This window comes from Nicotiana attenuata, chromosome 8 (assembly GCF_001879085.1).
Source record: "Nicotiana attenuata strain UT chromosome 8, NIATTr2, whole genome shotgun sequence".
NCBI classification, from domain to species: Eukaryota; Viridiplantae; Streptophyta; class Magnoliopsida; order Solanales; family Solanaceae; genus Nicotiana; species Nicotiana attenuata.
In genome coordinates, this window is record NC_031996.1 from 35,147,658 (window position 1) to 35,158,013 (window position 10,356).

General features: G+C 37.7%; 1 protein-coding gene across 1 annotated transcript; it reads left to right on the plus strand.

Moving 5' to 3' along the window:
* LOC109231652 (uncharacterized mitochondrial protein AtMg00810-like) lies at positions 9,431–10,356 on the plus strand. Its single transcript, XM_019397299.1, has 2 exons — positions 9,431–9,583; positions 9,904–10,356. The coding sequence occupies exons 1-2, from the start codon at positions 9,431–9,433 to the stop codon at positions 10,354–10,356; spliced, it is 606 nt and encodes a 201-aa protein (XP_019252844.1).

The following is a 10,356-nucleotide window of genomic DNA, read 5'->3' on the forward strand; positions in this document are numbered from 1 at the left end:
CCAATGCCTAAATATGAATTTCCAGGCTTTCTTCCAAAAATTCCAAAATCGACCCCGGGCCTGCTTGGTCAAAACACGAGGTTCGAACCAATTCCATGTCACCCATTCCCCTACGAGCCCGGATATACAATTTGTTTTCAAATTCGACCCCAAAACGAGGTCTAAATCAGAGAAAATTGAAAAGCCCTAATTCTACCCTTTTCCCCAATTCTTACCATGAACTACATGATTTAGGTCTAGGAATTTGATAAATGATGACAGAAAATGAAGAAAACGAGTTAGATAATACTTACCCAAGAAGCTTTGGTGATGGATAGCTCTAAAAATCGCCTATGTGCTGTGGAGAAGATGAACTCGTGTGTTTTGGGTGAAAAATCCCGTTACTGGTCTGTTTTTAGGCTTTAAAAATAACTGGGCGAATTTGCCCTACGCGATCGCGGAAATAGGGATGCGATCGCGAAACGTCCCACTGACTGGTCATCGCGATCGCGTGGATGGTAACGCGAACGCGTAGAAGAAATACTGGGGGTCCAAAAGTTTGGTCTATGCGAACGCGAGTCTACTGGTGCGAACGCATTGAAGGAAATGCTGAAGCTATGCGATCGCATGACCGAGTACGCGAACGCGGAAGAGGAAAAAGCCAAAGGAACGCGAACGCGGGCTGAAGATTGCGATCGCGAAGGAGGGAACAACTGTGCAAAAATTGCAGATTTTCTGCAACTTTCTCTAAGGCCAAAAACATCCCGAACCACCTCCGAATCACTCCCGAGCCCTCGGGGCTCCTAACCAAACACACACACTAACTCAACAACCTCATACGAACTTAACCGAGCGATCAAATCGCCAAAACAACATCAAAATCAATGAATCAACCCTCAAAATCATCATTTTTCATTCTAACTTCATAAACTTCAAATCTTTGATATTCAGGTCTGAAACACGTCAAATGACGTCCGATTTCAACCAAATTTCATAAAAAGTGCTTAAACCATATATAAGACTTGTACCGGGCATCGGAACTAAAATACGAGCCCGATACCACAGTCTTTTAATCAATTTTCATTTCCATTTTCCTTAATAATTTCAGAAAAATAATTTCACAGAAAAATTCATTTCTCGGGCTCTAGACCTCGGAATTCGACTCCGGGCATATGCCCGAGTCCCATATTTTTCTACGGACCCTTCGGGACCGTCAAATCACGGGTCCGGGTCCGTTTACCAAAAATATTGACCAAAGTCAACTTTAATCATTTTAAAGCCACATTTTGAAAATTTTCACAAAATTTAACATATAAGCTTTTCGGCTACGCACCCGGACTGCGCACGCAAATCAAGGCAAGTAAAAATGAGGTTTTCAAGGCCTCGGAAGCACGGAATGAAAGAAAAAATAGGTGATGACCCTTTGGGTCGTCACAAAGGACCATTCTATTTTGTCGAATGCCTTTTCCAAATCTATTTTAATCATCATTTTTGACTTTTTCCTTTTAGTATTATTGAAGTGATGTAGTACCTCATTACTGATTAGCATATTATCCGCAGCCCTTCTTCCTTTTATGAAGCTAGTTTGGGTAGGATGAATAAGGGTGGGCAGGAGTGTTTTAATGCGATTTGCGATAATCTTAGTGACGACTTTATAGGCCGTGTTACAAAGGCTAATGGGTCTATATTGTCTAATTGTTTCAGCATTTTCACTCTTAGGAATTAGGCAGACTAATGAATTATTCATACTTTTAAGCATTTTTTTCCCTGAGAAGGAATCCTGGTAGAATTTTATGAGAAGTTTGCTAGTCTCTTTCCAATACTTTTGGTATAAAACCGGGTGGAGTCCATCCGGTCCCGGAGATTTGTAAGGTTGAAAAGATTCTAGTGCCCTCCTAATTTCTTCTATAGAGGGGATACTACTAAGGAATGGGTGATCCTGGTCCTTAATAGTGGAGTTGTAGGAGAGGTGGGTATTGTTGAGTAGGGATTGGTTATGATCCGTGGTGCAGAGATTTTTGTAATAGTCAATAATATGGTCCTTGATGGGTTTTTGCTCTTGAATCCAATTTCCCGCTTCGTCTCTCAAACAAATAATTCTATTTTTTCCTCTTCTTTGCATGGTGGTGATGTGGAAAAATTTTGTGTTTGCATCACCGTCCTGGATCCATTGAATCCTGGATTTGAGCTTCCAAAAGTCCTCCTCTTGCCTGAGTACAATATTATACTCATGTAGGAGTTCGTTTTCCAGGTTTATTAGGAATTGACTGTGGGGGTAGTTTTGAGAATTCTGGATTCCATTTAATCTAGCAAGTAATTTGCTTTTCCTTTTGAAAATATTACCAAAAGTGTTTTTATTCCAGTCTATAGCTTTTAGACAAAAATTTTCTATGGCTTTAGTGATATTTGGTTGGTCCGACCAAGAGTTTTCGACTAAAGCTCTAAACGTGGGGTGTGACAGCCACATAGTTTCTATTCTAAATATATTATTGTTGGTAGAGAAACTTTTAAAAAATTCTATCTTGATTGGGCAGTGGTCCGAGTGGCTTCTAGTTAAATGCTTAATGTTTGCGTCTTGGAATAGTTCTAACCATTCTGTGTTTGCAATACATCTATCAAGTATTTCCATAATAATATTTTTACAATTTTTGCTCTTATTAGTCCAAGTGAATCTTGACCCTTTAAAACGTAAGTCTACAAGTCCACATTGATTCATACAATCTAAAAATTTGGATATTCTATTATAGTTAATAGGTAATCCTCCAAGTTTTTCCGATACACAGGTGACTTCATTAAAGTCTCCCGCGACTAGCCATGGACCCTTAAAATTTTTTGCTACTGTTTTTAAATTTTGCCAAAGGATTAATCTTTCTTCCATAAGGTTACTAGCATATATAATAGAACATAACCATTTTTGTTGAGTTTCGTACCTTTACCATGGCGTGTATCTCTTGATCCATTCCTCCAATTTGATCTACCATCGTATCTCCATAGTTCCACATAAGCACAATGCCTCACGAGTTCCCATTGGCCGGCATTTGGATTATGCTAGAGTACCCGAAATCATGGACCAAGACATGGTGATCCTCCATTTTTATTTTCAACAGTGCTACTAAACTAGGACGATGATAATGCAGCATAGCTCTAAAATCTCTTCTAAATTCTGCACTATTTGCTCCACGACAGTTCCAAATAATCATATTCATGCTAATGTTTCTAGTTGATACACCTCTATCCTGGCTACTTGAGGAGTTGTGGTCATTCCTCATGCTTTCCTGTTGTGTCCAATAGTGGGTGAACATTGTTGGTACTAACACCACTGCATGTTGGTAGATGCTCGGTGGATTCACCTTCCTTATGGAGATGGAGCATTTCCTCAAATCCACTGGGCAGCTTAAGATGAATCTTTTTTCTCTTCTTGCTTGGAATGCCATTGTTTTGGGGTATCTTAACACTCCGTGCTCCACTATTCTTTCTGTTGGAACTTCTGCCTCTTCTTCCTCCTCTTCCATCGCATTCTGGTTCTGAGTTTGTGGGGTTGGGGATGTTGTTTGAGTTTGGTTCGATCCTTGGAGGGTTGAGGGTGGTAGTAGTGTGTGTGTTTGGTTCGACACTTGAAGAGTTGTGTGTGGTGTTGTCCTGGGCAGTGGGGTTATGGGTGGGTTGTTATTGGGTTGGGATAGTGGTTGTGTTTGGGCAGAATGGGTATTGGAAAATAAGGTTTGAGGGTTTGCATGGGAAGGGTACATGGGTAAGTTCGGGTTGTGCATGAAGAACGTGGGTTGTTGGTATCCTACATGGGAGCTCCAAGGGGAGGGGTGGGGACCCATATTCATTTGCATGGGCTGCTGGGGACTCAACCATGGACGGATCATTACGTTGTTCAAGCCTAGTTGCATTCCTTCCGTCACATTTTGGGCTAGGTATGAAGGATCCCCTATTTGTATTATGATGTCCCTCCCTTCTAGTTGAAGATTGATGTTGAGTGCATGTCCCATGAGGCCCCATTCCAGCCAAGATTGGGGGACATGGTCCAGTTGTATTGGCCTTGTGGTGAAGATCAGGGGTGTTTGGGGTTGTGGTGGAGTTTGTGGCCTCATCCATACGTTCCTCCTTGGCCGATGGTGTCTCCTGTTTTGGTTGAGAGGTAGCCTTGGCATCATGCAATTTGTTTTTACTAAGAATTTGGTCTGTTGTAACTTTGGGATCTTTATCGTTAAAAGGAAAATGGTTTATAACCGTATCATGTGTGTAAGGGTCAACATGTGTTTCTAGAGTTTTGTCTCTCCTAGGGGTTAAGAGGTCTTGTACATTAATGGTGTTATGACTTGAGGTTGACATGGATTGAGGTTGATTTGTACTAGGGATTTGTTGTGTGAGCTTGGTATCATTCATAGGCAGAATGGATAGTATTGTTTGTGGGCTACCTAGGTTTTGCATTAATGAGGGTGTTAAGCTTTTTGTGGGTATCTTAGGGTCTATGTCCATGCCTTGTGATATGTTGTTCTCTACCGTCGAAATAGTAGAGGGGGCTAAGGGGCAGACGTTAGGGACTATTGTCTTGTGAGAGTTATTGCCCAAGGGAATTTGTGAGTTATGAGGAGAGTTAATGTCTTCTATGTTAGTAGTGTCAAGATCCTTAGGGTAAAGGCAAGAGAAGGTGTTATTAATGTGATGTTGATGTGCATAGTCTTTAGGTACTGTGTAATCTTTTTTTTTGGTTTTGGGATATAGGGGTGGTTGTATCGTTTCCTACAGGTTTTCCATTGTCCAATGTGTTTTTACTATCCTCAACATTAATGGAGAGCTTTTGTCCTTCTCTTGTTTCAGCCTTTTGCCATTTTTGGGTACTGGGGATTTCTTTTGGGGTAGTCAACGTCCTAGGTTTGTCTAAGTCGATCCTGGTAGGGTATTGAGCTTGTTTTTTATTTTTCTTTTGGTGTGAGACTATTGTCCATTGGTCTATCTTTTGGGTAAGTGTATCCACCATGTGAGGCTTAGCCAAGGAATTTGAAGAGCTTGCTTCCTGTACCTCTGCTTGTTTTTGTGATTGATAAGGGCAATTATTTACGTTGTGGCCAAGTCTGCTGCAGTTCGTGCATAAGAGATTAAATCCCTCATAGCAAATTTGTTGAGTGTTTGCCAATCACAATAAAGGTTTTAAGGGGTTTTTCTATAGGTACCATAACACAAAGTCGAGCATACTTACCCCTTAATGCGGATTTGGTACATGCGTCAATGCGTATTAGTTGTCCCAGCTTCTGTCCAATTTTTTGAAGGATCTCGTAATCATAAAATTCAGTGGGTAGTTCCGGGAGCCTTGCCCATATAGCTGAGTAAGTTGAAGCAGCTTTGGAGGCTACGAACCTAGGCTCCCATTTTCTTACTGTGAGAAATTGGTTCCCTATGAACCATGGTCCTTCATGAAGTGCCTTGTTATAATTTTCCTCTTTGGTAAATTTTATTAAGTAGTAGTCGCATCCCAAGTCTATTAGGGATAGGTTTTCTGTTGGTTTCCATATTGCATGGAGTTTTTTTGTGGAGAAATTGGTAGCCAATCCTCCTCCCAAACATTTTGATGATGAGAGCATTTGACCAGTTCTTATATATGCGTTCCTTGTCCGATGAGGTAATGGGTATAAAGAGTTCCGAGTTAGGATAGTTATTTGTTTCATCCTCATGTACATAGGAGACCATATTTTTTTGGACTGTGACTTGGCTTCCTTCAGATTCCATATTTGCTTTGTTGCCCGCTACCAAGGTGTCTAGGAAGGTCATCCTCTTCGTCGTATTTGTTATGTCCTTTGTTTTGGTTCCAGTTTTATCCGTATGAGCTTCTTTGCATATTTCCATGTCCATTGGGGTAGTTTTAGTGATGGTGGATCCCAGCGTTGTCCCCGTGGTTTCACGTTCGTTTGTTTCAGGCTGAGATGAGTACTCGTTAGCTAGGTTATTTTTGAACATGTTGTTTGAGTCCAGGGGGTTCTCTTCGTTAGTGTTCATCTTACCAATAGATCTTCTTTAATCTTTTTATTATTGTTTTCTTTTTTTACTAAAAACTATGTTTCCCCACACTTCTAAAATCAGCTTATTTCGAAAAAAAATCTCAAAAATGCTTCGGCTAATTAATTCAAAAATTACTTTCGAGCAGCAATTAATATTTAATCCAGTTTTTTAAAAGTATTTTTAAGTATATTTTTCTCAAAAGTGATTTTGGTGAGATACTATTTTTTCTGTTTCTCAAAATTGCTTGTGCTTCTACTCAAAAATACTTTTTTCTTCTAAAAGCTTGGTCAAACGCTTCACTTTGAAAAAAATATTTTTCACTAAAAAAAGCACTTTAGCCAAAAAGAAACTTGGCCAAACATGTTATTAACGTGGTACATACACTAGACTATACTCCTTGAATAATAAGTTATATATAAAAATATATTAGTTACTCATAACTAAGCAACAAATATTCAACAATGACAACAATTAACCCAATGCAATCTCATTGTAAAGGACAAAACATTACTCTTATAAAATACATGACATGCATTTATCTTTTGGTGCATCTAAATATGAACAAAAATAATATATTTTTATTTTTTGGCTTTCTCTCCTTTAGATGATAGAACATAAATCAATTTCCTTCGAGAAAGAAAGACAATTGAGACATAAATATAATTTTCCTTAGAATATTTTTTGGCAACTGGTATAAATAAAATATACTTCTCCATTATAAAAATCTTTTCAGATCTTACGATAAATAGAAGTTCAATTGTTGAACAACTATGTTAAATAATGTAAAAATAGAAATGTTATTTCTATTTTGTTAGCTTAAGTAGTTGAGTAGGTGGTTAGGAGTTAGTTAAGAAGTTAGATAGGCTAAGCTTCTATATATGTGATCTGGTTCTCTTACAACAATCAATCAATAAGAATAACTTCCTCTCTATCATTTCTATCTTCTTCCTCTCAATTAGTTCATGGTATCAGAGCCTTTTGCTCGAGAAGTGAAGCTCTCGACTTTGTTCTGTCATATCTCTTCCGCCATTATGTTTTTCTACAATTCTCAATTTCATTTCTTCTCAATTCTCAAATTCTGACTTTTCCTCCTAAATCGAGATCTGTATTTCATAATCTGCAATTCATAGACTTGAATTGAAATTCTCAAAACACTTGAAGCAAGAATCGACAGGAAAAAAAATGGAAACAATCAACGATCAAGTGAATTTGGATACAGGGAACCAAAATCAAACTGCAACTGGAAATCACGTGCCTGAGATTGACTACAATCATCCACTGTTTCTTTCTCCTGAGCGGAATCCAAATCATTTCGTTTCAACTTACAGGTATTGAGAATTATTCTATTTGGAATGGCTCTATGTGTGTTGCTCTTTTAGGAAGAAACAAGTTAGGTATGGTAGATGGCACATGCAATAAAGAAAAAAATTCCCAGTTTCAATTGGAAATCATTGGAAAATAATGAATGCCATTGTGTTGTCATTGCTGATGAACTCAGTAGCTAAAGGTCTTCTTGGACGCATCATGTATGCCTCAAGTGCACAAACCATGTGGGAAGACTTGTCAGAAAGATTTAACAAGATAGATGGCTCAAGAATGTAACTAATGTATTCCATGTGCCTCAGTTTAAGTATAATCTGCTTTTCGTTTCCAAAATGACAAAAGAATTACAATGTGCAGCAACTTTCTTTGTTGATTTTTCTATTTTTCAGGATCTCTTCACTGGGAAGGTGAGGGAGATTGGTAAATAAGAAAGAGGATTATACATCTTGTTGACTCAACTTGCAAGGAACAACAATGGAGTTGTGTGTGCTGCTAAGGAACTAAAAGCAAGTGAGGCAAATAAGATCAATGTGGAGCTGTGGCATCAAAGATTTGAACATGTCTCTATACTAGTACTTAAGAGAATACTTCATGTTAGTCTTCAGAATATTAAGGACAAAGTAGATAAATGATATGCCCTTGTGCTAAGCAAACTAGACTTCAATTTCCAACTAGTAGCATAAGAAGTATTTCTTGTTTTGATATGATTCATGTAGATCTATGAGGTCCATACAGAGTAGCTACTTTTGATGGTAACAAGTATTTTCTCACTATAGTGGATGATTACAGTATAATGACTTGGGTTTTCCTGCTTAAGCAAAAATCAGATGTCTTCTTATGTCTGCAACATTTCTTCAAATTTATCAAGACTCAATTCAATAAACTATCAAGGTTATCAGAACAGATAATGGCACAGAGTTTGTGAATTCTATTTGTGCAAACTTATTTAAAAATCTGGGAATGATACATCAAAGTACTTGTGCTTACACCCCTCAACAAAATGGGGTAGCTGAGAGAAAACACATACAAGTTTTAGAAGTAACAAGAGCTATAAGACTGTAAGCACACATACCTATCATATTTTGGGGTCATTGCATCTTTGCTACAGTATATTTGATGAACAGACTACCTAGTTCAGTTATTGAAACATGTCTCCCTATGAAAGGCTATACAACAGAAAACCTTCACTAAAACACTTAAGAGTGTTAGGGTGTCTTTGCTTTGCAAAAATTATACAAGAACAATACAAGTTGATGTCTAGATCAAAGAAGTCTGTTCATATGGGATATTCAGAAGTGCACAAAGGCTACATATTATATGATCTAGACAACATATCATTTTTTGTCAACAGAGATGTCATGTTCAGAGAAGACATATTCCTATTCAAAAGACAATCTCCATCCTTGACACCTCTATTTGTAGATACTACACCATCTACAGGCTCTTATACAGATGATACTAACATTGTGTTTGAAAATAGTGCAGGTCAACAGACTAACAATCACATTAATATAGATAACACTCAAGCACCAGCAACATCACCAGTTGATAACACAGAAGAACATCATGATAGTCAGGAAGACAATATCTTTATTGATCATCAGATTCCTAGTGAAGAAGAAATTCAAACACATCAGAATACTCAAAATGTATCAACTGGAACACTTACTAGAGGTCTATCCAATACACAACAACTATCAGTGAGAAAGTCTAACAGAGATAAACAACCACCAGCCTGGATGAAAGATTTTGTGTCATTAAATATTCATCAAGAAGTACTATATCCTTTGAACAAATACATAGCATATGATCACTTATCTCCAAAATACCAAGCCTTTACTGCAGCTTTCTTTTCTACCACTGAGCCTGCTACATATGCTGAAGCCAGCAAAGATCCAAGATGGATAGCAGCAATGCAAGAAGAAATAAAGGCATTAGAAAGAATAACACCTGGACATTAGTCAAATTACCTGAAGGTAAGAAACCTATAGGCTACAAATGGATATAAAAGATAAAATATCAAGCTTCGGGGGAGATAGAAATATTTAAAGCTAGGCTTATATAAGGTTATAGCTAGCAAGAAGGCATTGATTATCAAAAAACATTTTCACCTGTGGTGAAAATGGTAACTGTTAGAACAATACTGGCACTAGCAGCTGCTAGACAATGGCATATACATCAAATGAATGTGTACAATACCTTTCTTCAAGGTGATCTACTTGGTGAAATCTATATGGATCTACCTCGAGGATTTGAAAGTCAGGGGGAAAAGATGGTATGCAGACTTACCAAATCCTTGTATGGATTAAAGCAAGCCGCAAGACAATGGAATGTGAAACTTTTGAAGCTCTCATAACATTACAATTCAAGCAAAGTCAATATGATCATTCCTTATATATCAAAAAGACAACTGAAGGTATGGCACTGGTTCTAATATATGTAGATGACATGCTACTTACTGGTGACAATTTAAAACTCATTCAAGACACCTAGAAATCTCTATAAAACATTTTCAAAATGAAAGATCTAGGGGAGTTAAGATATTTTCTGGGCTTAGAATTTGCTAAATCCATTGAATGAATTGTTATGTATCAGAGGAAATATGCATTGGAACTCATTGTAGAAGTAGGATTAACGGCATCTATACTAGCAGCTACACCAATTGATACAAATGTGAAGCTTATAACTAAGCAGTATGATGAACACATTTGGAAGAATGAAAAATCAGAAGCAGATCCTACTGTTGATCAGACTGCATACCAGAGGTTAACAGGAAAACTTCTATATTTGACTGTAACAAGACCAGATATATCATTTAGAGTCCAAACTCTAAGCCAATTTCTTCAACAATCAAAAAAGTCTCACATGGAAGCAGCATTAAGAATTGTGAAGTATGTTAAAAGCAGTCCAGGTCAAGGCATTCTACTATCCAGTCATCACAGCAACATTGTCATTGCATATTGTGATGCAGACTGTGCAACTTGTCCAACTAATAGGAGATCAGTTACTGATTTTCTAATCAAGATTGGCAACTCCTTAGTTTCCTGA

Coding starts and splice junctions, on each gene's coding strand:
- LOC109231652 (XM_019397299.1), top strand. CDS start 9,431: ATGGTAACTGTTAGAACAATACTGGCACTAGCAGCTGCTAGACAATGG. Junction 9,584..9,903: donor AAAGTCAGGGGGAAAAGATG/GTATGCAGACTT, acceptor GTTATGTATCAG/AGGAAATATGCATTGGAACT.